The sequence below is a fragment of the Artemia sp. Qi Xiang Cuo genome, chromosome 8 (assembly GCF_049724085.1).
Source record: "Artemia sp. Qi Xiang Cuo chromosome 8, ASM4972408v1, whole genome shotgun sequence".
Lineage (NCBI taxonomy): Eukaryota > Metazoa > Arthropoda > Branchiopoda > Anostraca > Artemiidae > Artemia > Artemia sp. Qi Xiang Cuo.
The window spans coordinates 9,072,227-9,100,080 of record NC_142801.1 but is presented as its reverse complement, the minus strand read 5'-3'; the positions used below and the strand labels follow the sequence as shown (position 1 = coordinate 9,100,080).

At 30.5% G+C, this 27,854-nt stretch overlaps 1 protein-coding gene across 2 annotated transcripts in view; it reads left to right on the top strand.

Moving 5' to 3' along the window:
- Positions 1 to 24,028, top strand: part of Usp5 (ubiquitin specific protease 5) — a 108,182-nt gene extending 84,154 nt beyond the window's left edge. For both annotated transcript variants that reach the window (XM_089093199.1, XM_089093198.1), the window contains exons 12-15: positions 10,146 to 10,336; positions 17,567 to 17,761; positions 20,633 to 20,833; positions 23,814 to 24,028. In XM_089093199.1, coding sequence (XP_088949325.1) covers positions 10,146 to 10,336; positions 17,567 to 17,761; positions 20,633 to 20,833; positions 23,814 to 23,986 — 760 coding nt within the window. In that variant the 3' untranslated portion in view covers positions 23,987 to 24,028. The remainder of the gene's footprint in view (positions 1 to 10,145; positions 10,337 to 17,566; positions 17,762 to 20,632; positions 20,834 to 23,813) is intronic.
- Positions 24,029 to 27,854: the final 3,826 nt, after the last annotated feature.

Here is a 27,854-nt window from a genome sequence, read left to right as displayed (position 1 = left end):
CAATTTTATAGATTAAATATAGATTATTTAATCTATTAAATATAGATATATAGATTAAAAACCTAACATAAAACACGTGATAAATTAAAAACTACCAATTTTATAGATTAAATATAGATATATAGATTAAAAACCTAACATAAAACACGTGATAGATTAAAAACTACCAATTTTATAGATTAAATATAGATTATTTAATCTATTAAATATAGATCTATAGATTAAAAACCTAACATAAAACACGTGATAGATTAAAAACTACCAATTTTATCGATTAAATATAGATTATTTAATCTATTAAATATAGATATATAGATTAAAAACCTAACATAAAACACGTGATAGATTTAAAAACTACCAATTTTATAGATTAAATATAGATTATTTAATCTATTAAATATAGATATATAGATAAAAAACCTAACATAAAACACCTGATAGATTAAAAACTACTAATTTTATAGATTAAATATAGATTATCTAATCTATTAAGTATAGATATATAGATTAAAGACCTAACATAAAACACGTGATAGATCAAAAACTACCAATTTTATACATTAAATATAGATTATTTAATCTATTAAATATAGATATATAGATTAAAAACCTAACATAAAACACGTGATAAATTAAAAACTACCAATTTTATACATTAAATATAGATTATTTAATCTATTAAATATAGATATATAGATTAAAAACCTAACATAAACACGTGATAAATTAAAAACTACCCAATTTTATAGATTAAATATAGATTATTTTATCTATTGAATATAGATATATAGATTAAAAACCTAACATAAAACACGTAATAAATTAAAAACTACCAATTTTATAGATTAAATATAGATTATTTAATCTATTGAATATAGATATATAGAATAAAAACCTAACATAAAACACGTGATAGATTAAAAATTACCAATTTTATAGATTAAATATAGATTATCTAATCTATTAAATGTAGATAAATAGATTAAAACCTAACATAAAACACGCCATAGATTAAAAACTACCAATTTTATAGATTAAATATAGATTATTTAATCTATTAAATATAGATATATAGATTAAAAACCTAACATAAAACACGTGATAGATTAAAAACTACCAATTTTATAGATTAAATATAGATTATTTAATCTATTAAATATAGATATATATATTAAAAACCTAACATAAAACACGTGATAGATTAAAAACTACCAATTTTACAGATTAAATATAGATTATTTAATCTATTAAATAAAGATATATAGATTAAAAACCTAGCATAAAACACGTGATTTATTAAAAACTACCAATTTTATAGATTAAATATAGATTATTTAATCTATTAAATATAGATATATAGATCAAAAACCTAACATAAAACACGTGACAGATTAGAAACCACCAATTTTATCGATTAAATATAGATTATTTAATCTATTAAATATAGATATATAGATTAAAAACGTAACATAAAACATGTGATAGATTAAAAACTACCAATTTTATAGATTAAATATAGAAATATAGATTAAAAACCTAACATAAAACACGTGATAAATTAAAAACTACCAATTTTATAGATTAAATATAGATTATTTAATCTATTAAATATAGATATATAGATTAAAAACCTAACATAAAACACGTGATAGATTAAAAACTACCAATTTCATAGATTAAACATAGATTATTTAATCTATTGAATATAGATATATAGATTAAAAACCTAACATAAAACACGTGATAAATTAAAAACTATCAATTTTATAGATTAAATATAGATTATTTAATCTATTAAATATAGATATATAGATTAAAAACCTAACATAAAACACGTGATAGATTAAAAACTACCAATTTTATAGATTAAATATAGATTATTTAATCTATTAAATATAGATATATAGATTAAAAACCTAACATAAAACACGTGATAGATTAAAAACTACCAATTTTATAGATTAAATATAGATTATTTAATCTATGAAATATAGATATATAGATTAAAAACCTAACGTAAAACACGTGATAGATTAAAAACTACCAATTTTATAGATTAAATATAGATTATTTAATCTATTAAATATAGATATGTGGTAAGGTGATTTTATTGTATTTAAGTGATGTAGTGGTAGATGCCTTGATTCTCCATGTATAGGGGAAATAAACTATGGCCCTAAGGTAATTAAACATTGGTAGCGTGCCTTAGGCTATGACCGGACTAATTAGGCGTACCAGCTGGGTATATTCGAGGGACTAAATGTAGGTTGTAGAGAGGTTCTCTATAACACAATACTTTTTTTCAGTTAACATATAATTATACCAGAAATATACATTCTACTGGGTCTGGCTGTCCCAAGTAGACCACAAGTCTTAGAAAACTACAATAATATATAATAAGATACTTGGACACTTACATTGATCCGACAAGATTCCAAGGTATTTATAAATCAACAAACCAGAGGTCTGTCCGAAATAAAGTTAGTATCCGTCTACCCCTTCCCATAAAATGTACCTTTTATACATTTTTATCAACCACACCTTCCTGGACCCAACCGACGCAATATCTAGGAAGTTGGTATTTCTCAATTTCCCGTTAAGCAGAAACTTGGCAGGATATGTTCCTTATCTTAATAAAAAGTGGTATTTCGAAACTTTGTATTTGCGTCTTAATATATTTTTACTAAATTCCAAATTGACTTAATTAGAGGCTTTACCACAATACTCCCCATTTAAAGAAGAGTTGTCCCAACTCTCAATATTTTACTTTTAAAACAACTTAATTTTGTTTGCAGCTTTTATGCTGCCATCTTTGGGTCATTTTGTGCATATACCCTCAATGGGTTTCTTTATGGTCATGTTTCTGGTCCAACATAGGCCATGTTCTTTTTTTTTGAAGGATTTCAATTTGAAATTCATCCTCGTTTCTCTTTTTCTCTGTCTCTAGGACTGAAAAATACTCTGTTTACCCTTTTCATATGCATCTTCTGTTTTAGCTTGACCCAAAGCGGCTTAAGCATTATATTAGTGGTTGTGCTTAAATTAGATTTCAAGTTATATTAGAAACGTTTATGAATTATTTGAGTTTAAATTTAATTCCCATTAATAATTTAATTTATCTGTGTTATTTGGTTGATATACCGTCTATTTTTCAGGTTTAGAAATTTTTTTTTTCAGCACAAAGCATTTTCACATATTTCAATAATATAAAGCCTTGAGGCTATGTAGCACATTCTTTAGGCCTAAATTAAGTTCTGATTTTATCTCACTTTCTGATGAACTTGTAGTAAAGTCTGTAATACTGCATACATTTTCCAAAATATCAGTTGATCAGGTATGGGTTGGTTTCTGATGATATGAGATGTTAGTATCAGGATACATGTGAAGTGGCTTCAAAATTTGTTCCTTTCCAAAAATGCGTCAAAAAAAGATTGAAAAAAAATGGATCCGAAAGGATGTTGCGAAAAATTTGATTTCCAATAAAAAAAGCTAATGCTGTATATAAAATAAATATTCACATTAGAATATACATAGAGCATAATTTGTTACCTATATATATAGTAAAAGGTTTCACTCAGTTTTTTGAAGTTTAATTACTTTAATTACTTTTATTTACTTTTAGTTACTCTGAATATAATATACTGCTGGAATCGAAAAATTGTGTTTCTTGCTGGATTATTCTTTTCAAACTTAATACTTAACGGATTATTTCACAATAAAAATATTTATACGCTGACTCGAAGTCAAACATTTATATATAACATTAAATCACTAGATAAAACTTAAAGTAAATAAAAACATAGTATATATATACATGTATATACAAGCATTGTGTAATAACTTACACAAGTATTTTTTTAAGTCGCAAAACTAGATAGGATATTTAACTACTGGTTAAAACTTAAAGCATTTAAAAAAATAAAACACGGTATAGACTAGCATTGGAGTTATTTCCAATTCGTGTTTTGTTAATTGCTTATAAAGGATTAATGTAGAATATTTCTTGAATGCTACACAAAGCAAAATAAAAAAAAATACTCAACATATTAATTCACTATATTTACATGGATAGTTTAGGATATATATATATATATATATATATATTATATATATATATATATATATATATATATATATATATATATATATATATATATATATATATATATATATATATATATATATATATATATATATATATATATATATATATATATATATATATATATATACGTATATATTAGCAGAAGTTATGGTTATGCATAACTTAATTGTTGAAAAAAAATATTAATTATGTACCCTTATAGTTTATTTAATCACTGCAATATTTGTTTATTGTACGACTTCTAAATAAGTCAGTCGAGACTTTTATCTGATAAGTCTTAACTGCAATTAAAATATTTACAAAAGAAAATCAGCACCAACAAATAGATTTATGCACTATAACTGATAACTGTGATTAGCCTCTATATAAGGGCTTGGCAATAGTTCATATAACATGATTTTGCTATTAAAATTAACATTTACAATTTTTTTTGTTTTTTTTTTTTGATGACAATTCCATATTTATAAAGAGTTTTCAAAATATCTTACAACTGTATATATTTTCTCAACAACATTTGTTACCACTATATAACTTTTGCATATATGACTATATACATTTTTTTTATCTTTGTTTTACAACTTTGGTTCTATTTTGAACCAACATGTGTCATTAACTGTCATTAGCTAACAATATGCCTGTTTGTTTATTTAGACTTTTGAGCTTTTTAATTCTTTTCGAATTTTTAGGTACTTGAGACAGTTACAAGAAAATGTATTTGTCTGTAATCCCTTTTTTTCAGCTTTAATGTCCTTTTGGGACAAGGCTCCGTTTACAGGTTGATTTGATAAGCTAAAAATTTAGCTATTCGTCTTTTTACCTGTTTTGGCACTATTAATTGACTCGTTCCTGCTCCCTGAAGGTTTGCTTACCAAGGCTGCCTTCTGGTAGTTCCTGTAACGTTTCTAAGTGCCCTTTTCATCAGCTACAGCTAAAAGAACTATTATGAACCTGCACACACAATAATTAATTATATCGTATATTATTGCCACACTTTTTGTTATGTGTGGCCACCGTTTTCTCTTTGGCTATCCTGTTCTCAAAAAAAGTGGCCCTTCTGCAGAAAATACCTTGCCTTTATGGCGCACAGTAATTTATTTTTCGATATACAAGTGACAATGATTATTTTTCACTTTAACTTCCCAACTTTTAGTGGTCCTGTCTTAGGTTTCAACTTCAACTTTAAGTCCTTAAGGATCTTATGTGCCTTCTTTTATTTGTACCTGCCATTTTATTAATTTTCCCGAAAACGACTCCCACATAAGAGAGCAAAATTTTTCCTGTCTACTTTGAGCATTTCTCCCATATTTCTATTAATCTCGGCCCGAGTTAAACACTGTAACGGTGTTTCCGTAGTATTAATGCTACTTATTTTGTACTTATTTAATACAATTTTCGTACTAGTCTCGTTCGGTCAGTTCAATATGCGCGTTTAACAGAGTTTAACTGACTCCGTTTAATTTCTTTTCCTTTAATTTCGTCTTGCTATATTTTTTAACTTGAATCCTTTTCTCTTTTTTTGATTATTTACTTCAATGAAGCCTAAGGGTTTTTTCAAGTTTGTTTCAGCTTTTTCAGTATTATAGGTCTCTTTTAAGCCTATATTTATGTGTTTCATGTTTTATTCCATATCTTTTACAAGTTTTTATGCTGATTGCCGTTCTAGGGTCAAATTCATTATCTCCTTATTTTTTTTAAGAGGGGGGGGGGGTGTCTATTGTTGCAACCTGTATTTTTTTTTAAATAATATAAATTTCCCCGTCCGAAAGTGTTTGTGTTAAAAAAGTACTGTATTTTTCAGCTGATTTTTTTAGCACTTATAGTTAGGTTTTTGCGTGACATAATTGACTTAATCATGACAGGATTTACTTCAATTCATCAGCCTTAGGAATAGTCAAATGAAAGCTACATTTTTTTTAAACACATATAAAGGCAATACATGTCACGAACAGTTTGCATGAATACGGCCATTAATGCGCACCCTTATCGCAAAATAATGTATTAAGCTAGCTGCTTGTTTTCTTATTTAAGGTCTTTCCAGTTAAAATTTTTCTTTTAAACAATAATTTTTCCTATTGAAATGCAATTCTGGCGATGATCTGGTTATAAATGTTTTTCAAGCTATAATAGTTGTAACTCATTTCGACCTTAATCATTACATCTATAAAGTTCTAAAATATTTGGCAGATTTCATGAAGGAACTAATTTCTTTAAAGCGAAAATACTCTCCTAATAAAGAATAATTGAAATAAAACGAGAAGGCTTCTATTCATTTTGAATTATCAGTTTCCATGGATATGGGATAGTTTACAATTATGTGCTTAAAGAAGTGAGTTTTTTTTTAACATTTAGCTCCTAACTTCTGAGAATGGTTGCAGGAATTTGAGGTAGAGCATACTTTATTCTCTGCCCTGTTCACATCTTTCTTGATCTGTTGGTAAATTTCTCCGTTTTGAGTCAACTTCTGTCAGAGGATTAATTAAGTAATTTTTGGATATTTTTATTTCTTTAAGGATATAATGACTTTTCATCCTTTTTCGTAAGTTTTATCATAGCTTTTTTTCCACTTATTTTTCCTATTTTGTCTGTTCGACTAAACTGTACTGATTTGTAATTAGACTAGGCTTGAGGATGATTGAATTGGTCATTGAGTAAACGTAGGAGTGGACCAGAATTGTCAATTTCGTCTATCCTAACTGATGCACCGTCACCTCTCTTTGTCTTAACGTGGTCTTACATTTTATGTAAACAAGCGTAACGGTTTTCAAACACTGGCTCGTTTTGCATCTACATGAATTAAAACCAGCCATGGTTTTTAAATTCAAATTTGAACTTTCTTCTGACTCATTTCGCGCAGCTAATTCAGAATTGGAACTTTTTCTAACACCATTATTCAAATGAAGGTTCTTTGTGTAGGGAAAGGAGGCTCTTTTAAGACCTATCCCTATGCCTCCATTTTCTATGATTATCGATTTCTCTTACCGAATTTCCTGCCTTATGCAGACTTCCCATCACAGCTGGGTAACAATTCTTTTTTTTCGCTTCTTTCGGCGACTTTTGCTAGGCTTCCACGTTTGTTTTCTTACTTATAAGGTTACTTTTCTCTCTTTTTCCATCCCTTTCCTCAAGTACTTAATTTACATATTTATATATCTTTATCTTCTCTTTGCTTGTGATGTTACACAACTAACCTAGTATTGGGGTTACCTTTAACGAAGGTAATTCTAATGCTCATTACGTCTTAAAAGGCCATATTTTCAAAGCATCTCTACTCCTAAGACACTCGGAAATGGCAGCTTCTAATCTATAATTGTTCGGACCACAATTTATGTGTTTCATTTGCTAAATTATAGCAGTGTTGTCCTTAAAAAATTATTCTATAGCCTGTACCTGCAGTAAGGCTGACTTAGGACCCTATTTGCTACTATTATGCCTAAAATTCTTCTGTTTCTATCAACGTTTCGTCAGTCCAGCTAGATTTTTCTTTACGTATTATCTTTTATTTTATTCTTTTAATTCGTGGTACAAACACTTTATTATTTTGTGATATACGGCACTTCTGCACTACAGTTATTACTAACACTAAGAAAACTACTAATTATACACTTACTTCTACTTGCTAAAAACTAGATACTGTATTTTTATTTATTTATTTATTTATTACTTTTTTAACAATTCTTGATTGAGCCTTTTTTCCTTTTTGTCTATTGTGCCCAAATCTTTGAGGGGACACAAATCTATTTCTAATAGCCAAAGTTCGAGCAAAGCTGCTCAAAGTTTTGCTAATTCGAGCGCCGCTAAAAAAGAAATCTATTTGCTTACCCCTTCTGATAAGGTCATTTCGATTTTTTTATTATTATTTTGCAACCTTTTTCAGTCTCCTTGACCCAGTTTTTCCGCAATGCCACCAGTTGTGGTAAAGTGATTTGATGGTATTTAAGTGATATAGTGGTAGATGCCTTTATTCTTCCTCTATAAGAGAAATAAATTCTGAGCCCAATGCATTTAAACTCTGGAAGCGGGCCTTAAACTATGAGTGGACTAATAGTCATCCCAGCTGGGTATATTCAAGAGACTAAATGTAGATTGTAGAGAGGTTGGCTAAAACACAATACGTTTATTCAGTTAACATATAATAATACTAGATATATATATTCTACTGTGTCTGGCTGGCCTAACTAGACGACAAGTCTCAGAAAACTACAACAATATATAATAAGATACTTAAACACCTACAATAGTCCAACAATATTCCAAAGTATTTCTAAAACTACAGATCAGACGTCAGTCTGGCATAAATTAAGTATCTGTCTACCCCTTGCCATAAAACGAACCTTTTTTACATTTTTATCAACCTCAACTTCCTAGACCCAACCGACGCAATCGCCAGGAAGTAGCGATTTCTCAATATCCCTTTAAGCAGAAACTTGGCAAGATATGTTCGTTATCTTAATAAAAAGTGGTATTTTGAAACTTTGTATTTGCGTCTTAATAGATTTTTACTAAATTCCAAATTGACTTAATTAGAAGCTTTACCACATATATAGATTAATTATAGATTATTTAATCTATTAAATATAGATATATAGATTAAAAACCTAACATAAAACACGTGATAGATTAAAAACTACCAATTTTATAGATTAAATATAGATTATTTAATCTGTTAAATATAGATATATAGATTAAAAAGCTAACATAAAACACGATATAAATTAAAAACTACCAATTTTAAACGCGCTATTAATTATCGATGTTTTGGTTGAAAATTCCGCATTAATATCGTGATTTATAGTGTTCTTTATAAGTTTTTTTTCTTGATTTCCCAAATTACTAAAGATCATTCAGTGGCTACGCATGCATCAATAAATAGATACAAATTAGCTTCATTCACTTTATCATTATATACCCCTACTAGGTCTTTCTGCACGTTTTTTTAGAAACGTAAAAAAAAGAAAATTTCTGCCGTGTCTAGGCTAAGCAAGTCTTGTTGAAATATGTTAGTTACTCTGTTTACACTTGCTAAGACGATCAAGGACATATCCATGGGGGTTATAACCCCCCTCCTCCGAAATTTTATCCTATTCATAAGAACGAAATAAAAATGCATAGAAATTTTTTTATGCGGTCTCCCTGTGAAACATGTGATTCTGCTGCAAGCCTACAGCTGTACTACAAGCCTACAGCTGTGCAATATAAGGACTGGAACTTGTATCGCTGGAACCATTTAATTCAGATCCATCCATTCACCGAGCCAGGTTTTTTTTTAGATTAATTAGATCTTTTCTTAGAGAAAAACCTAAAGTTGCTTAACATAGAAATATTTTCAATTTTCAAACGTCTTTGACGAATTTTCAACTAATTTTTTAAACTAAAAAGAAACGCGAAACAAATTTCAAAAATGCAATTCGTTGAATCTAATCATACATGTTGATCTATATTTAGGCCTAGTGGGGTGTTATTTACCTAAACAAGATTTGCTTTAGGTTTTGTTATGTTTATTGATGATTAATAAACCCCTTTCTTCTTAAAAAAAGAAAAAATCCCGGCTATGATAAACTCAATCTCAGCTACACAATGGTGGTGAAATCTTCTTAATTTTTTTCAAAATTTGCGGTTCCAGGTATAATTGAATATCTGATTTGCCGCGAGTCTTTTATCGAAATCTTTGGAGACTGTTAAATCTTCTTCTGGAAGATTCAAGAGAGAAACTTTTAGGGATAACTTCCTCAGGAAGATAATTCCAGATCGAAGTGCAACGTTGGATGAAACTGTTCTTCAAGTACTCTATTCTGGGCTTGCCAATCTCTAGATAATTGGACCGAGACATTAAAACTGTAAAACTGAAGATACAAAGCCAGAAACCTGAAAATTGCACAAGAAACGTAAACATTTTTAAGTCTACAATTCTATATAAGTCTATAATTCTAAGTCTATAATATTAATTTTATAATTCTAAGTATATAATATTTAGTATATTCTTCTATCTTATATTTTGAGTCTTCAAGTTTAAATCATATTTAAATTTGTGTTTTCTTTACAGGACAACCAGATTTGCCACGTTTCCTGATTACTTGGCAATTCAGTTGAGGAAATTTGCGCTCACCGATGACTGGCGGCCTTACAAACTGGATATTAGTGTAGCTGTTCCTGATGTTTTGGACATTTCTTTCTTGCGTGGAAGTGGACTGAAACCTGGTGAGCAGGAATTGCCCAGCGATGTTCAAGTACCTGGTAAGGAATGATCTCAGAGAATACTACTACTGCTAACAGCTCACCACATCACCAAGCCGCCTGAGGCCAACACAGCTACGCACGCTCCTCCTCCACCGCAATCTATTCAAAGTCTCCCTCTTTACGCCCTCCCAGGAAGTTCTCATTTCCCTTAAATTTTTCTTTAAAACAGCCTCCCACCCCAACCGCGGACCTCCTGCTTTCCTTTCAGCCCAAGACGGTTGGTCGATAAGGACAATCTTTGACAATCTGTCATCCATCGTTCGGAGAACGTACCCTAGCTATTTCAATCGTTCTCTCATTATAACCCTAAAAAGCGGGATTGAACGACACTTTTCGCACAGCCTTCTGTTTGAAATATGGTCAGTCAGTCGGGCGCTCAAAATGATCCATAGGCAATTCCTCCGGAAAACATCTAGCAAGTCTTAATATACTTACTTGCTTATGCTTCTAAACCGGACTAGGTGTTGCTGCTTCACCCCAATCCCACGATTGTGAGGGTTTTGCCGATTCTTCGTCGAACTTCATCCAGGATTTTGTCCCATCTGTGGCCGATGTGCGGAAACCTTCAGCTGGGTCTATATCTTGATTACATAGTACCCATCAGCTCTAAAAATCCTCCTTGCCTTCTACGCTATGTTTGAAGGGGTTCAGAAAACAGTATTTATTTAATGAGTTGATCTTCAGGGGGACGCAAAGCGTGCCTGGTGCTGGTGGAGCCTGATTATGTCCGAGATTCTTTCGATGTTGTAAAAGCGTCCGTGGATTTCTTTTCTTATGTGATATATTATATTTTAAAGCAAATGTAATTTACATAATTAAACAAGTTGTAACGGCGTCCGTGGATTTCTATGGTTTATATGATATATTATATTTTATAGCGAATGTAGTTTACATAGTTAAATACATTTAGACTATGTTCAATAAAAAATAAAACAGTGTCCGTGGATTTCTATGGTTTATATGATATATCATATTTTATAGCAAATGTAGTTTACATAGTTAAATACATTTAGACTATGTTCAATAAATAAATAAAACAGTGTCCGTGGATTTCTATGGTTTATATGATATATTATATTTTATAGCAAATGTAGTTTACATAGTTAAATACATTTAGACTATGTTCCATAAAAAAAATAAAACAGTGTCCGTGGATTTCTATGGTTTATATGATATATTATATTTTATAGCAAATGTAGTTTACATAGTTAAATACATTTAGACTATGTTCCATAAAAAAATAAAACAGTGTCCGTGGATTTCTATGGTTTATATGATATATTATATTTTAAAGCAAATGCAATTCACATAATTAGACAAGTTGTAACGGCGTCCGTGGATTTCTATGGTTTATATGATATATTATATTTTATAGCAAATGTAGTTTACATAGTTAAATACAGTTAGACTATGTTCAATAAAAAAATAAAACAGTGTCCGTGGATTTCTATGGTTTATATGATATATTATATTTAATAGCAAATGTAGTTAACATAGTTAAATACATTTAGACTATGTTCAATAAAAAAATAAAACAGTGTCCGTGGATTTTTATGGTTTATATGATATATATTATATTTTATAGCAAATGTAGTTTACATAGTTAAATACATTTAGACTGTGTTCAATAAAAAAATAAAATAGTGTCCGTGGATTTCTATGGTTTATATGATATATTATATTTAATAGCAAATGTAGTTTACATAGTTAAATACATTTAGACTATGTTCAATAAAAAAATAAAACAGTGTCCGTGGATTTCTATGGTTTATATGATATATTATATTTTATAGCAAATGTAGTTTACATAGTTAAATACATTTAGACTATGTTCCATAAAAAAAATAAAACAGTGTCCATGGATTTCTATGGTTTATATGATATATTATATTTTATATCAAATGTAGTTTACATAGTTAAATACATTTAGACTATGTTCCATAAAAAAATAAAACAGTGTCCGTGGATTTCTATGGTTTATATGATATATTATATTTTATAGCAAATGTAGTTTACATAGTTAAATACATTTAGACTATGTTCCATAAAAAAATAAAACAGTGTCCATGGATTTCTATGGTTTATATGATATATTATATTTTATATCAAATGTAGTTTACATAGTTAAATACATTTAGACTATGTTCCATAAAAAAATAAAACAGTGTCCGTGGATTTCTATGGTTTATATGATATATTATATTTTAAAGCAAATGTTATTTACATAATTAAACAAGTTGAAACGGCGTCCGTGGATTTCTATGGTTTATATGATATATTATATTTTATAGCAAATGTAGTTTACATAGTTAAATACATTTAGACTATGTTCCATAAAAAAATAAAACAGTGTCCGTGGATTTCTATGGTTTATGTGATATATTATATTTTAAAGCAAATGTGATTTACATAATTAAACAAGTTGTAACGGCGTCCGTGGATTTCTATGGTTTATATGATATATTATATTTTAAAGCAAATTTAATTTACATAATTAAACAAGTTGTAACGGCGTCCGTGGATTTCTATGGTTTATATGATATATTATATTTTATAGCAAATGTAGTTTACATAGTTAAATACATTTAGACTATGTTCCATAAAAAAATAAAACAGTGTCCGTGGATTTCTATGGTTTATATGATATATTATATTTTATAGCAAATGTAGTTTACATAGTTAAATACATTTAGACTATGTTCCATAAAAAAATAAAAAAGTTTCCTTGGATTTCTATTGTTTATATGATATATTATATTTTAAAGCAAATGTTATTTACATAATTAAACAAGTTGAAACGGCGTCCGTGGATTTCTATGGTTTATATGATATATTATATTTTATAGCAAATGTAGTTTACATAGTTAAATACATTTAGACTATGTTCAATAAAAAAAATAAAACAGTGTCCGTGGATTTCTATGGTTTATATGATATATTATATTTAATAGCAAATGTAGTTTACATAGTTAAATACATTTAGACTATGTTCAATAAAAAAATAAAACAATGTCCGTGGATTTCTATGGTTTATATGATATATATTATATTTTATAGCAAATGTAGTTTACATAGTTAAATACATTTAGACTATGTTTAATAAAAAAATAAAACAGTGTCCGTGGATTTCTATGGTTTATATGATATATTATATTTAATAGCAAATGTAGTTTACATAGTTAAATACATTTAGACTATGTTCAATAAAAAAATAAAAGTGTCCGTGGATTTCTATGGTTTATATGATATATTATATTTTATAGCAAATGTAGTTTACATAGTTAAATACATTTAGACTATGTTCAATAAAAAAATAAAACAGTGTCCGTGGATTTCTATGGTTTATATGATATATTATATTTTATAGCAAATGTAGTTTACATAGTTAAATACATATAGACTATGTTCAATAAAAAAATAAAACAGTGTCCGTGGATTTCCATATTATATTCTATAGCAAATGTAGTTTACATAGTTAAATACATTTAGACTATGTTCCATAAAAACATAAAACAGTGTCCGTGGATTTCTATGGTCTATATGATATATTATATTTTAAAGCAAATGTAATTTACATAATTAAACAAGTTGTAACGGCGTCCGTGGATTTCTATGGTTTATATGATATATTATATTTTATAGCAAATGTAGTTTACATAGTTAAATACATTTAGACTATGTTCCATAAAAAAATAAAACAGTGTCCGTGGATTTCTATGGTTTATATGATATATTATATTTTAAAGCAAATGTGATTTACATAATTAAACAAGTTGTAACGGCGTCCGTGGATTTCTATGGTTTATATGATATATTATATTTTAAAGGAAATTTAATTTACATAATTAAACAAGTTGTAACGGCGTCCGTGGATTTCTATGGTTTATATGATATATTATATTTTATAGCAAATGTAGTTTACATAGTTAAATACATTTAGACTATGTTCAATAAAAAAATAAAACAGTGTCCGTGGATTTCTATGGTTTATATGATATATTATATTTTATAGCAAATGTAATTTACATAGTTAAATACATTTAGACTATGTTCAATAAAAAAATAAAACAGTGTCCGTGGATTTCTATGGTTTATATGATATATTATATTTTATATCAAATGTAGTTTACATAGTTAAATACATTTAGACTATGTTCCATAAAAAAAATAAAACAGTGTCCGTGGATTTCTATGGTTTATATGATATATTATATTTTAAAGCAAATGTAATTTACATAATTAAACAAGTTGTAACGGCGTCCGTGGATTTCTATGGTTTATATGATATATTATATTTTATAGCAAATGTAGTTTACATAGTTAAATACATTTAGACTATGTTCAATAAAAAAATAATACAGTGTCCGTGGATTTCTATGGTTTATATGATATATTATATTTTAAAGCAAATGTAATTTACATAATTAAACAAGTTGAAACGGCGTCCGTGGATTTCTATGGTTTATATGATATATTACATTTTATAGCAAATGTAGTTTACATAGTTAAATACATTTAGACTATGTTCAATAAAAAAATAAAACAGTTTCCGTGGATTTCTATGGTTTATATGATATATTATATTTAATAGCAAATGTAGTTTACATAGTTAAATACACTTAGACTATGTTCAATAAAAAAATAAAACAGTGTCCGTGGATTTCTATGGTTTATATGATATATATTATATTTTATAGCAATTGTAGTTTACGTAGTTAAATACATTTAGACTATGTTCAATAAAAAATAAAACAGTGTCCGTGGATTTCTATGGTTTATATGATATATTATATTTTATAGCAAATGTAATTTACATAGATAAATACATTTAGAATATGTGCAATAAAAAATAAAACAGTGTCCGTGGATTTGTATGGTTTATATGATATATATTATATTTTATAGCAAATGTAGTTTACATAGATAAATACATTTAGACTATGTTCAATAAAAAAATAAAATAGTGTCCGTGGATTTCTATGGTTTATATGATATATTATATTTTATAGCAAATGTAGTTTAGATAGTTAAATAAATTTAGACTATGTTCAATAAAAAAATAAAACAGTGTCCGTGGATTTCTATGGTTTATATGATATATTATATTTTATAGCAAATGTAGTTTACATAGTTAAATACATTTAGACTATGTTCAATAAAAAAATAAAAGTGAGTTGGTAAGAAGCCCAGAAGTGTTCCCTCAACAAATATATGTGAGCCCCCTCCTCCTCTCTTATAGTCAAAGCTTTATCTCCGTGGGTGATGTTTTTTTTTTAAAGTGATTTCATTTCCAACGTAACGTAATGACCACGTTGATTTCAGCTGGTAAATAATTTCAAGTGTTCATATACTAATAAATGGTAAATTTGTTTTGCACAGATGCCCCGTGGACCGTGAATGCAAATTTTTTAAAAATATTTTTAAGTGATAAATGAACGATTTATTTTGCAGCGATGCCCCATGGGCTATGGCAGCATAAAAAAGCATTTCAGCCCAAAGTTCTACTTCCTACTTAAGTCCAACTTCAGCCCTATACCGGAAAAAAAATCCTATAAGAAGTCCTAAGGTTCTACTTCATTCCAAAAATAAGAAGCTCTAAATACGCATTTCTACGCAAAATAACTTTCCTAATATTTGTGGAAGGCTCTTTGAATCAAAGTGGAGCGTGAGTAATTCAACCTAGTTTGTTTAACTAGGTTAAATTACCTAGTTAATTTAACCTAGTCAGTTAGTTGTTGAGTAGTTTAACCAAGTCTTCCCTAGTTGCAGGAATATATTTCTTTGATCCCTTAGTATTCGTAATGAGAAGGGTCTTTTTTTTTGGGGGGGGGGATTTAAAGTGGAAATTTTATTTATATGGACCTCTGTCTACGTAGATAGGGGAATTAGAAGGTACTTATTCTCGTCTCAGAAAATATTATTTCATCTCACCTCCAAAAACAACCTCACCATTGATTCAGGTTTACGAACACACATGCTTGACCATTCTTCTCTTCAAAAATAAGAAATCAAATGTTTTATGGACAGTGAATGGTCTTAAGATTCTCATACAAGTTGAATTTCTATATAATGTTGATAAAGATTGCACCTATTTTTGGGGAAGTTTAACCCCTATTTCTAAAATTATGCGAAATTTCATTTCTTAATAACTTTCAATGAGCAACTTTAAAATTAATCGACTCAGCATATATACAATCAGACTAATGATAATGATGCTTTCAGAATGATAATTATCGATGAAAAATTCCTCGCCTTCGAATATTTCTCTGGGGGGTCTGAAATAGCAAAAATGGTTGTCATTTCCAATGTTTTGAAGGTGAATTATTCGAACAAATCTTTTCTAAAGAGATTTCACCCATGGAACCTAGTACGGAAGGGAAGGGGGAGATGCCCTCCGGAAAACAATAAGTCAGTATGAAATGTTAATATGTAGTAAAAGGATAATTGTCCCACTTAGAACTTGGTGAAAAGCTCCTGATAGCACTTACCTTCCTGTACAATTTCCTGGCAGCACTCATAATGCCCCTTTTCCCTCGGAAATATTACTTCACAGCACCCATATTAAATGCTTAATCCAAAACTTTTCCTTGAATCGAAGGGAGATAAGAGGCTAATTTCTACCCTTTTCCCTCCAAACTTCTTTCTATATTTATCTGAAGATTTATTGATAGTCAGATAATTTGGGCACAATCAGTGATTCAGGTTATGTAATGACAGTACATAAAAATTAAAAACATTTATAAATATCTGGCGGAAAGGCAAGCTCGTTATACATGAAAAAAAGACTACTAAATAAAATACAAAATGAAAGATTCGACAAAGAAAAATAAGAAATGGAAAATTAACTTACCACATCACGGAAGACATCCACCTGCCATCATATAAACACATGTAAAACAACCCAAATAATAACAGAGCAAAAAAAGTGGTACAAATGAGCGGAGATTTTGATTATCCTTATAAGTGGTGAAGAAGGACCCAAGAATAACGCCTTTATTTAAGTGTCGTTTTCATTATTGTTGAGTAATTCTGTAAATAATTTGTTTTAAGAGATTGTACACTTTTTTTTTAATTTCAGGTTTTATATCTTAACAGCACACATTACGTTATATTTATAAATTATATAGATTGTCCTTGTAAGTTGTGAAGTATGATCCAGGAATAACGCCTTTTTTAATGTTGTTTTTGTTATTTATTTTTTGAATAATTGTGTCATTGGTATTCCAGAATTTGTCTACGATACTACGATAATGCAAAGCCTTATGGAAATGGGCTTCCCTGTCGAAGGCTGCAAACGTTCCATTTATTTTACTGAGAATAAAGGTATAGAACCAGCTGCCATGTGGGCCATGGAGCATATGGGAGACGCCGATTTTGATAAGCCATTTGTGTTTCCAGGGACGGAGAAGAAAAGTGCCGATGGTAAGTCTAAGATAGCCTATCTTTTGATCATACAAATACATTTTCAAGGTGTATTGGTTTTGCAATCCAATAGGCTAATTTTAATAAGCCGTTCATGATTCCTGGAACAGAGAGGGAAAGCGCCAATGGTATGTCTACTATCTAGTCTATATTTAGATACTTCTAGTCTATATATAGATAGGCTATATTTTGGTCTATATCTAGTCTATATCTAGATACTTCTAGTCTATATATAGATAGGCTATATTTTGGTCATACAAATGTATTTTCACGTGAAACGTACATTTTGCGATCGGGAGAAAATGTTCTCCGACTCATAACGGCTTTTATGTTGTTAATACGTATTCGATAAAATGAAGTAATACAAGGGGACCGAGATTTGCTTGAGGAAAAGAAGGATATTTTTCTTAATCGTAAAGCGTAGTTCAATCTCGCTTTCTAGACTACAATGAGATAAAGGTTGAGATGGCTAAGACACATTCTGCAAATGAGGAATGGCATTGCCCAATATCGTCCTTGTCTCTCATCTATCTAGGGCCAAAAGAAAAGAATGTCGTCCCCGAATGGAGTGAGAGGATGTCGTAAGGAAAGATTTTCGGGAAGTGAGAACTTCTTGGGAGGTTGTAAAGAGGGAGTCTTTGAATAGATTAGGATGGAGGAGGAGCGTACATAGCTCTGTTGATCTCATGCGGCTTGGTGCTAGTACAATTTTCGCAGTACAACTTTTATTCGACAAACCTCTTTACAGGTTTGTTCCGACAAATTATTCTGTTATCGATAATCAAATTGAATTTTAATGTGATTTTTAAATATTTTTAAAAAGACACAATGAGTGTGTAATACTACCAAGGTAAGTGAAGCCACCCACCTGATCAATCTTTTCATTACCCAACATCACCTTTTCATCTTCACTTATTCCTAGACTTAGTTACTTAGTCTTCCTAACATGAATTTCCAAACCTATTCTTGCACCCTGAACTCGCAAGACCTCTAATAGTTCATTCATTGTGTTAACATTTTCATCTAGGATGCTTAATCATCAGCAAAATCTAAATGCAGGAGAGTTGTACTTCTCCATTTGATTCTGTGTTCTCCCATTGCTTTTGCTGTGCTCTTCTTAATGAGTAAAATATGGAAAATATGAGTTTTAATACCCTAATACTCATTAATTTTCATAAATTTGGTCATTTGCCTCCATTTTTTCCTAATTTGATGATAATTGTACAGAAGTTGATTCACTAAAGATGCTACCAGGGGCGTAATTTTCTATGGGGCAGGGGGGTGGCACCTCCCCCTCCGAGACCTCGGTACCCCCCCCCTCACACCCCATTTTGCCCCCCAGCTTAAATTTAGTTTCTTCCAAAATCTTTTCAAAGCTAAGATAAACCTGCATTAATCAAGCATCAACAGAACAAATTTTCCCAAAGTCGTGATCTATCTAGATCGTTTTTTGCACATCGGATTTTCTGATGATATGCAATTTTCAGAGAAAAATGTGGCGTCGTTTATGTAGTGTCGATAAAATTTAGAAATAAATAAATATATACAATTATTTTATGTTTAATAAGGCTAATATACAAGTGAGAGGGGCTAATCTTTTTCAACGGGTAATAAATGTCAAGACAGGACTCTGATAGTTTGTGCATTCTTTCCGTTGTCATATCTTAATTCTTATCATAGATGACTTGTGTGATTTTTTTGTCAATTTTAATTTCAGGACTATTTAGCCCTCTTCCTTTTCCCCTGTATATATGTGGCGTGTTGAACTGTTATTTGTTCTTCTTCTTCTTGCCAAATAGCGAAGCTTCTCCAATTTCAGGATTATGTTCCCTGTGAAACCTGCAAATCCGCGCCAAGCTCTAGCACTTGCAGCCACACCTCGCACCTAACAGATAAGATACTTGTATCACAAATTGATCAGATCTATTCATTTACCAAGCCAGAATTATGATATTGCTCAGACTTTTTCTTAGAGAATAATCTAAATTTCCTTAAATATTAGGAAAGTTTTCATATTTCCATATATTTCTTACAATTTTTTTCCAATCTAAAAAATGGAAAACCATGTTTTTAATTGCAAATCAAATTAAAAAAAAAATTACTTGGTGTATGGAAATAGCTGAATTTTAGCCATCGAGTGACAGCAAAACTATATCTTACGTTGAAAAAACTAAAACCGTGGATCTGCAGAAAAGTAACATCAAAATTGGCACAAAGAACATAAACCTTGAATTTTTTTTTGTGATTCAAAATATCTAGCTTTTTAGGAAAGGGTACGTACAGGCACTCAGGCTCTGGGCCTGCAACATCTCAGGTATTTAATTCTCGCAAAAAATTGGCGAAATGCAGGCATTTTGTCTAAAAACCTTTCACATAAAGCTGGGCTTTTTCCTTAAATACTTTTTCATTCTTTTTCAAAAAGAAATGGGTTTTAAATTCAGAAAGTTGAATTTATTAGGTACTCAGGTTTGGCTCAAAAAGAAAAAAAAACATTCTTAAAACATACTAAAATATAAACAGGAATTGGTTTGTATTTTGGTCTTAACTCCCCCCCCCTTCTCTGTTTACAGGTATGTGGGTGCATGATCCCAAATATTTTAACTTTCATGGGCCTCCAAGGGACGAAGCATGATTGGTTCCAGTATTATTCCTGTAACTTACCTATAATTTTCTTTTTCTTTTTGTTATGACAAATGGGAAAAAATATATCTTTTTTCGCTGAAATAAATGGCTTTGACTGGCTTAGTGATGAAACCAAGTCCCCTATCATGAACAAGTCCCTTAAAATAAAAGCAACCTCCACTTATTGGTGAATTATTATCCACTTTTTATGATTTTGTTTATTTCTATGACCTTTTATTTCCTTTTCAGTTTTTGTACCAAATGAAGAGGCCATTGCGATGATTGAAGCTATGGGGTTCAGCAGGGCCCAGGCATGTGTTGCTCTCAAATCTACTGACAATAATACGGAACGAGCTGCTGATTGGATATTTAGTCATCCAGAAGAAGTGAGCAATGCGGATTCAAGTGCACCAGCACCAAATGAAGTTACTTATAGAGATGGCGCTGGTAGTAAGTTATTTTTTTATATTTCCTATCAAGGCCGTATCCAGGCGAGGGGGGGGGGGAGATAATCGGGTTTGACACCGCCCCCGCGTTTTTTGTTTGAATCGTAAAAAGGTACCAGAAATGCATATAAACCAATTTTTTGATATTTTTTAAAGTTTTTTGTGCCCCCCCCCCCTTCCGAACAAAATTCTGGATATGGCCTTCCTTCCAATAAATGGCTTTATGCCAATATTAGTTACCTTCTTTTCATAAAGAGGAGTAAGTGGGAATTCTCAACTTCCTCTCCTTTGTTTGTATAATTGATTTTTTTTTTTTAAGAAAAGGTGTTGTTTTTTTCGGTATTTTGAAACATTCCTCATACTTGTGAGTGCTTTGTGCCAGAATTATTGGCACTACATTGTATAGCTTTAAAAATAAATTTTAGACTGTCTCTGCCAGGACTATTCAAATCTTTATGTTCTATTGTGCCATAGAATAACTATGGAACAATACTGTAGTTAAACGGCTGATACACTATGCTCACCAAACAAAAGCAAATATTTGACAAAAATTATTTTATTGTATGGCGACCCATCAGGAGATCATGGAGCTTTTGTTGCTCTCTAATCAACTGACATTAAAACCGAATGAACTACCCCTTGGATATTTAATCATTCAGGTGAAGTCAGCTAAGCGATCGTAAGTGTGCAAGGTCTGAATAAAGTTATTTATGGAGACGGCACTGGTCGTAATTTTATTTTAAATACTTTCTATAGTTCAGAATAAGATTAAACACGAGATACTAACCAGAAGAAACATGGTTTGCAATTTAATTAGATATTTAGACAGCCTACTAAAATTCAAGAAATATATCACATGCAATGTGATATATTTCGCAAAACACATTCAATGGGATTTTGAAAATTCTTTTTTTTTTCATAAACAATGTTGCCATGTAATTTTAAATTGCCTCAAAGTAGAGATCATCAGCGTGCCAAACAGCAGAACATAAAAAATGACCAAAAGCTGTCGAAACAAAACCTGCTTGAAACTGCAAAGAATCGAACAGTTGGTGGTAACGAACTGTAAGTAAGGAGCGACCCGGCTCAATGGTAACCGAAACTCTAAAAAACGGAATTTTGATACCAATAAATACGTAAAAAGAATCAAATTTTAATGCTGATTTCAAATATATAAGTTTCATCAAGTTTAGTCCTACCCATCAAAAGTTACGCGCCTGAGAAAATTTGGCTGATTTTAGAAAAAAGAGGGAAATACCCCCTAATAATTATAGAACCCTAATGAAAATCACAACATCATATTCAGCGTATCAGAGAACCCTACTGTAGAAGTTTCAAGCACCTATCTACAAAAATGTGGAATTTTGCATTTTTTGCCAGAAGAAAGATCACGGATGCGTGTTTATTTGGTTTTTTTTTCAGGGGTGATCTTATCGACCCAGTTGTCCTAGAATATCCTGGGAGAGTAACTAGGCCCCCTCCCACGCTCATTTTTTTCCCAAAGTCACCCGATCAAAGTTTCGAGATAACCATTTTGTTCAGCATGATCGAAAATATGATAACTATGTCTTTTAGGATGACTTAATCCCCAATATTAACATATAGTATTGGTTATTGGGAAGTATACAGACTTTTTCAGAGGGATTTTTTCTGGTAGGTGGGGGGGGGAAGAGTCGGGGGTTATAGGGGAGGATCTTTCCATGAAGGTAGTTTTCATGGGGGAAGGGACATTGCTATGAAGGGGGCGCCGGATTTCCCATCATTATTAAAGAAAAAGATCAGAAATTAAATAAAAAAAACAAGTTTATCAACTGAAAGTAAGAAGCAACATCCAAACTTAAAACGAACAGAAAATATTACGTATGTGATTTGGTTTACCCCCTAGTCAATACCTCGCTCTTTAAGCCAAAGATTTTTTAGTACTTTCATAAGAGCTATTTATTCTAATTAACGGCCTTTGAAATTAAGGGGTCATTTTTAAAAAATTGGAACAAAATTCGAACTTTAGCTTAAAGAGCAAGGTATTGACTAGGGGGCTAACCCCCTAATATACGTATTAAAAATAAATGAATATAGAGGTTCGTTACGTAAGGTAATTGTTAAGCTCCGTATATTTATTACTAACAAAACCGCCCGTAAATAAGATGAATTAAGCTTTGAGATACTCATTCAGTCTAAAAAGTTAAAGTTTATATGCACATTTTGTTTTAATTATTCATATATGGTGAGCCAAAATCAAAACCTGCATTAATTCAAAAACGTTCAAAAATTAAACAAAAAAAACAAGTTTTTCTAACTGAAAGTAAGGAACGACGTAAAAACTTAAAACGAACAGAAATTATTACGTATATGAAAGGGGCTGTCCCCTCCTCAACGCCTCGCTCTTTACGCTAAAGTTTGACTTTCTCACAACTCTATTCTTTTTTTAACAATAAAAAAACTTTAGAGTAAAGAGTGAGGCGTTGAGGAGGGGAATGGAAAAAATACAAATGAATGCGCATTGTCAGTTCAATATGCATATACTGATATTTAGTAATCAAAATGTTAATATTATTTGATTTACTAAAGCTATAAAAGTAAAAACATTTATTTTTTTCAGTAAAGTGCAAATTATGTTCTGGCCTTGGGAAGGCATAGGAGTTTTGAGCCCTGCTCATGTTAATTTCTGCCGTTTTGAGTTTGACTCGGTTATTTATTGTAATTTCTGTTCGTTTTAGGTTTCATTTATTTATCGAGGCTGATTTGTGGTAGTTTCACGCTTGGTAGATTATTTGATTTTATTTTTCTCATTTTTTGTGTAATGGAGTTCTTTACTTTTATTTGAAAAACTTATTTTGTGGAAAAAGTTTGTTTTTAATTAATATACACATTAAAGAAAAATACTACTCCTCTTGGAACCAAAGCTTTAAAATTTGATTATTTCTTATCTTGTAAAGCTTTTACATGGATTCTATTCTATAATCATTTTCCCATTTTCATTACAGAGTACGAACTGTTTGCCTTTATCAGCCACATGGGAACGTCTACAAGCTGTGGCCATTATGTTTGTCATATCAAGAAAGATGGCAGATGGGTGATTTTCTACGATAACAAGGTGGCGCTCTCTGAACATCCTCCCATTGATTTGGGATATCTGTATTTTTTCAAGCGTATTTAAAACTAACCTTTGAAACTTGTCAATAATAAAATCATTCGTTTTTCTGTTCCTGTTGAGCCTTTCCATAATATTAAATGGAGCAAAGAGAATCGGAACTTAGAGTGGAAACTGGCGCTAGTTTCGAAAAGAAAAATCACCAATGCCATCTAGATGTGATAGCGATTTTGTTGGACCCTTAGCTGCTGAATACTGGTCCTTTCAGGTGATTTAAAATGAGAGAGAAGGTAAATGAAGCAAAATTTCGTCCCCTGTAGGCCTACCAAATCAATGTCAACTAGTCTACCTTCTGCGGATTCGATTTTAACCTAAAGTATTTCTTGAAAACAAAAAAAAATGTTGATTAAAATTACTTACAAATTTCAGCTGTAATTCTGTAATATTGTAGATCAATAATTTCAATTATATTTTTTATTTAAAATTTTTTCATTTTTCATAACATTCCCAGACGCTACACTGTAAATGGCGCCAGTATTTTTAATGCTTATCTTCTCATGTTAAACTTCCAAAGATCCGAACCCTCGTAAGTTTCTCATTTTGTTTGCTCTTGTGAAAGGGATAGGGGATACGATAAGTGAAAGGGATACGTGAAGTCTAATCTGAACCGGTGTTGCAAATGCCGTTTTTACCAGATTTTTTTTTCTCTTTTAATTTTATGGTCTGATTTCCATGGGCCATAATTCAGGCTAAAAAACCAGTAAATATTCTATATTTTATTCCTGTCTACGAATTTTCTGGCTCCAACAAAAGATACAGAGTGGAATATTTTGTCACGAATTTAATTTACAACCATTGTTTTATACTGAAATGGTAGACTCAAAGTCTACTAGTCTACCTTCTGCGGATTTGATTTTATTCTAAGGTAATTCTTAAATACAAAAAATGCTGCTAATCACTACCTACAGAGAATTTTCAGCTGCAATTCTGTAATATTGCAGATTAATTATTTCAGTCATCCTATTTTCTTTGAAATTTCTACATTTTTCATGAAGTTGCCAGACTCTATAGCGTAAGTGGCGCTAATATTTTTTATTTTTCCCATATTAAACTGCCAAAGATCCGACTCTTGGTAAAACTTCCCATTCTGTTTCTTCATATGTGAAAGGAAAAGAAAGCATAAAAAGGGAAAGGGGAAATTTAATCAGAACTGGTTTTGAAAGTTTTTGGCTCTTTTATTTTTCTCTTTTATTTTCTTAATCCGATTTTCAGTGGCCATATTTCAGGCCAAAACCCACTAAAATATTCTACATTTAAGCTTTAGTTCTTGTCCACGAATGTTCTGTTCGAGGCTCCAACAAAAGAGACAGAGTGTGAATATTTTGTTCCGGTTTTAATTGATTTTTTCAATAAAATGCCAAAAAAGGGGATTATCCAATGAGAATAGCCCGAAAAGGGTGTTTTCCAAAATCTAGGGAGACAAAGGAACCCTTATAAGTTACCATTCTCTTTGGAATGGAATGTATAGATATTTGTTTTCCTTTAAAGGAAAGTAGATAGTAAATGCTCTAGTTAGTCCTCATCCTAATTGGTGTAATAAGGGCCCTAATGATGCATATATTAGGAAGTTTATATGCAAATTGTGGAGAGCAAATTTCGTCCCGTTTTAATTCATATATAAGCTGGGCCCTCCTTTACGAATCTCCTTATTCCTGTTTTTTATGAATTTTCTTATTAGTAGACATAAGTAGATATGAGGAAGCCACGCCCCACTCTCCTTCAGTGACACTAATTGTGAGGGGGTGGGGCAGATAATCAGATTTAAGGCTTGATTCCTAGTTTTTTTGCCTTCATTTAACTTCATTCAAAAACTACCCCCACCCCCTAGATGTTGAAGATTCAATTGCCCCCTCCCCCCAAAAGTTCTGAATAGGTGCCACTGCTCTCCTTTCAGACCTCTCCTGTAGCACGATTACTTCAATACTATAGGGCTGTTTTTTCACTCATCAATGTGCTAAGATCTTACGTGTTTTGTAGTTTTTATGCAAACGTTTTTCATCATTCTGCTCTGATCAGCGGTCTGGATCAATGATGAGTATATCATCATTGTTCTATATGGCAGAAAGATGACGTCTTTCACGCATTTTGCTAACATCAGTGAGCTGTAAGATCTTAGTGCTAAAAAACGACCCTTATGATGAATAAGAAAATAGTTCTAATTTAGCGTTAGTAGCGCTATTAACTTTATTCACATTATTACTCCGAAATTCTGGTTTCTTACAAAACAGGATAATAACGCTCTCAGGTCGCGAAAAGCTTACAATTAGAATAAGACAAGTGAGAAATCATTCCACTTTTATTTTTCATTTAATTCTGATTGCATACCATGTTATAGGTAAGCTGGTAAGGTAAAGGTAAGTTTGGAGTTGGATTCTTAGGTCCTATACTTGCAATATGTTCAGGTGTCTTTTGATAATTTCAGATAGACTGTCCTAACACCGAGTTAAATAGTTGCTGGACATTAAGAAATATTATGCTTAATTGCGTTTCTTTTTCAGTAGAAAACGTAAAGAGCACAGTATAAATATCACACAGGCAAGAAAATTTCTATCTTCTCTATTAAAAATGTTAGGGACACATCAACCTCATACGTTCTTCATGACTCTGCCTTCGCGCGTGTGCAATGATTAATAGTTATTTAGAATTGCGCGCTGAGATCCAAAGGGAAATTCCAAAGTGTCCCATTTCTGAAGCAAATTTTCTTTACTGTATGATATTTATGCTGTGGTAAGAAGTGACCAGTTTTTAGGCAAAAAAAAAGTATAGCTGGTCGTATTTCTGTCTTTTAAATTCATTTGAGCTACCATTATATTTATAGCACACTATTATTATATGCACACGCTGCTCAAACTTCAATTTTTTTTATACCTTTAAATATTCTTAAAAAAAAAAAAAAAAAAAAAATGATGTGGTAAATTTATCAAAAAATGATCAACTTTAGAATCATCGGTTTTATTAAAGTTGTTTTTTTTTGTTTTGTTTTTTTGTCTTTTTATAGAAAGATTTAGTGACATAAGAATATTTGAAATCCAAGGGGCATATGCAATAGAGTTAAATGATAAATAACAGAAAAAAATTATCTTTACTGTAAGATATTTATGCTGTGGTAGTAAGTAACCAGCTTTTAGTAAAAAAAAACGTATAGCCGATCGTATTTCCTTGTTTTAAATTCATTTGAACATCATTATATTTATAGCACACTATTATTATGTACATACTATTATTATATGCACAAACTTCAAACTTCAGATTTTCTTATACGTTTAAATATTCCTAAAAAAAAACGATTGGGTAAATTTACCCAAAAATAATCCAATTTGGAATCACTAGTTCTATTAAAGTTTTTTTTTTGTCTTTTTATAGGAAAATTTAGCGACATAAAAAGACTTAAAATTCAAGAGGCATATGTAATAGAGTGAAATGATAAATCACAGAACAATAGTTTAAAAAAAATTAAAAACAAAAAGAAATGGTCAGCTTGATTTTTCTACTTCTGACTCTAATTAGCTTAAAACTTTTTTTTTATTATTATTATTTCACTGTGGTCATTCAGTGTATCTTTAAATTCTACTACACATGCCGTTCAGATTTCAAAGATTCCACCATTACGTTGCAAACTATACAATTTTTCTTAAACCATTTTTACAAGCAAAAAAACAGTTTTGCTGATGTTTTGAAACTTGCCAATATGATGTTTAGGGAAAGATATTCAGAAATAACAATAAATTGGAGGATGAAGGGCTTCTGACTAATTGGGAATTACTTATATCCCTTTCCTTGCGTGAAGGAATGTTTATAACTAATGTAATTATGAATAATATTTTCTCGTATATTCCTCGCTTGGTGGTTCTAAAATTAAACATAGAAGCGTCAA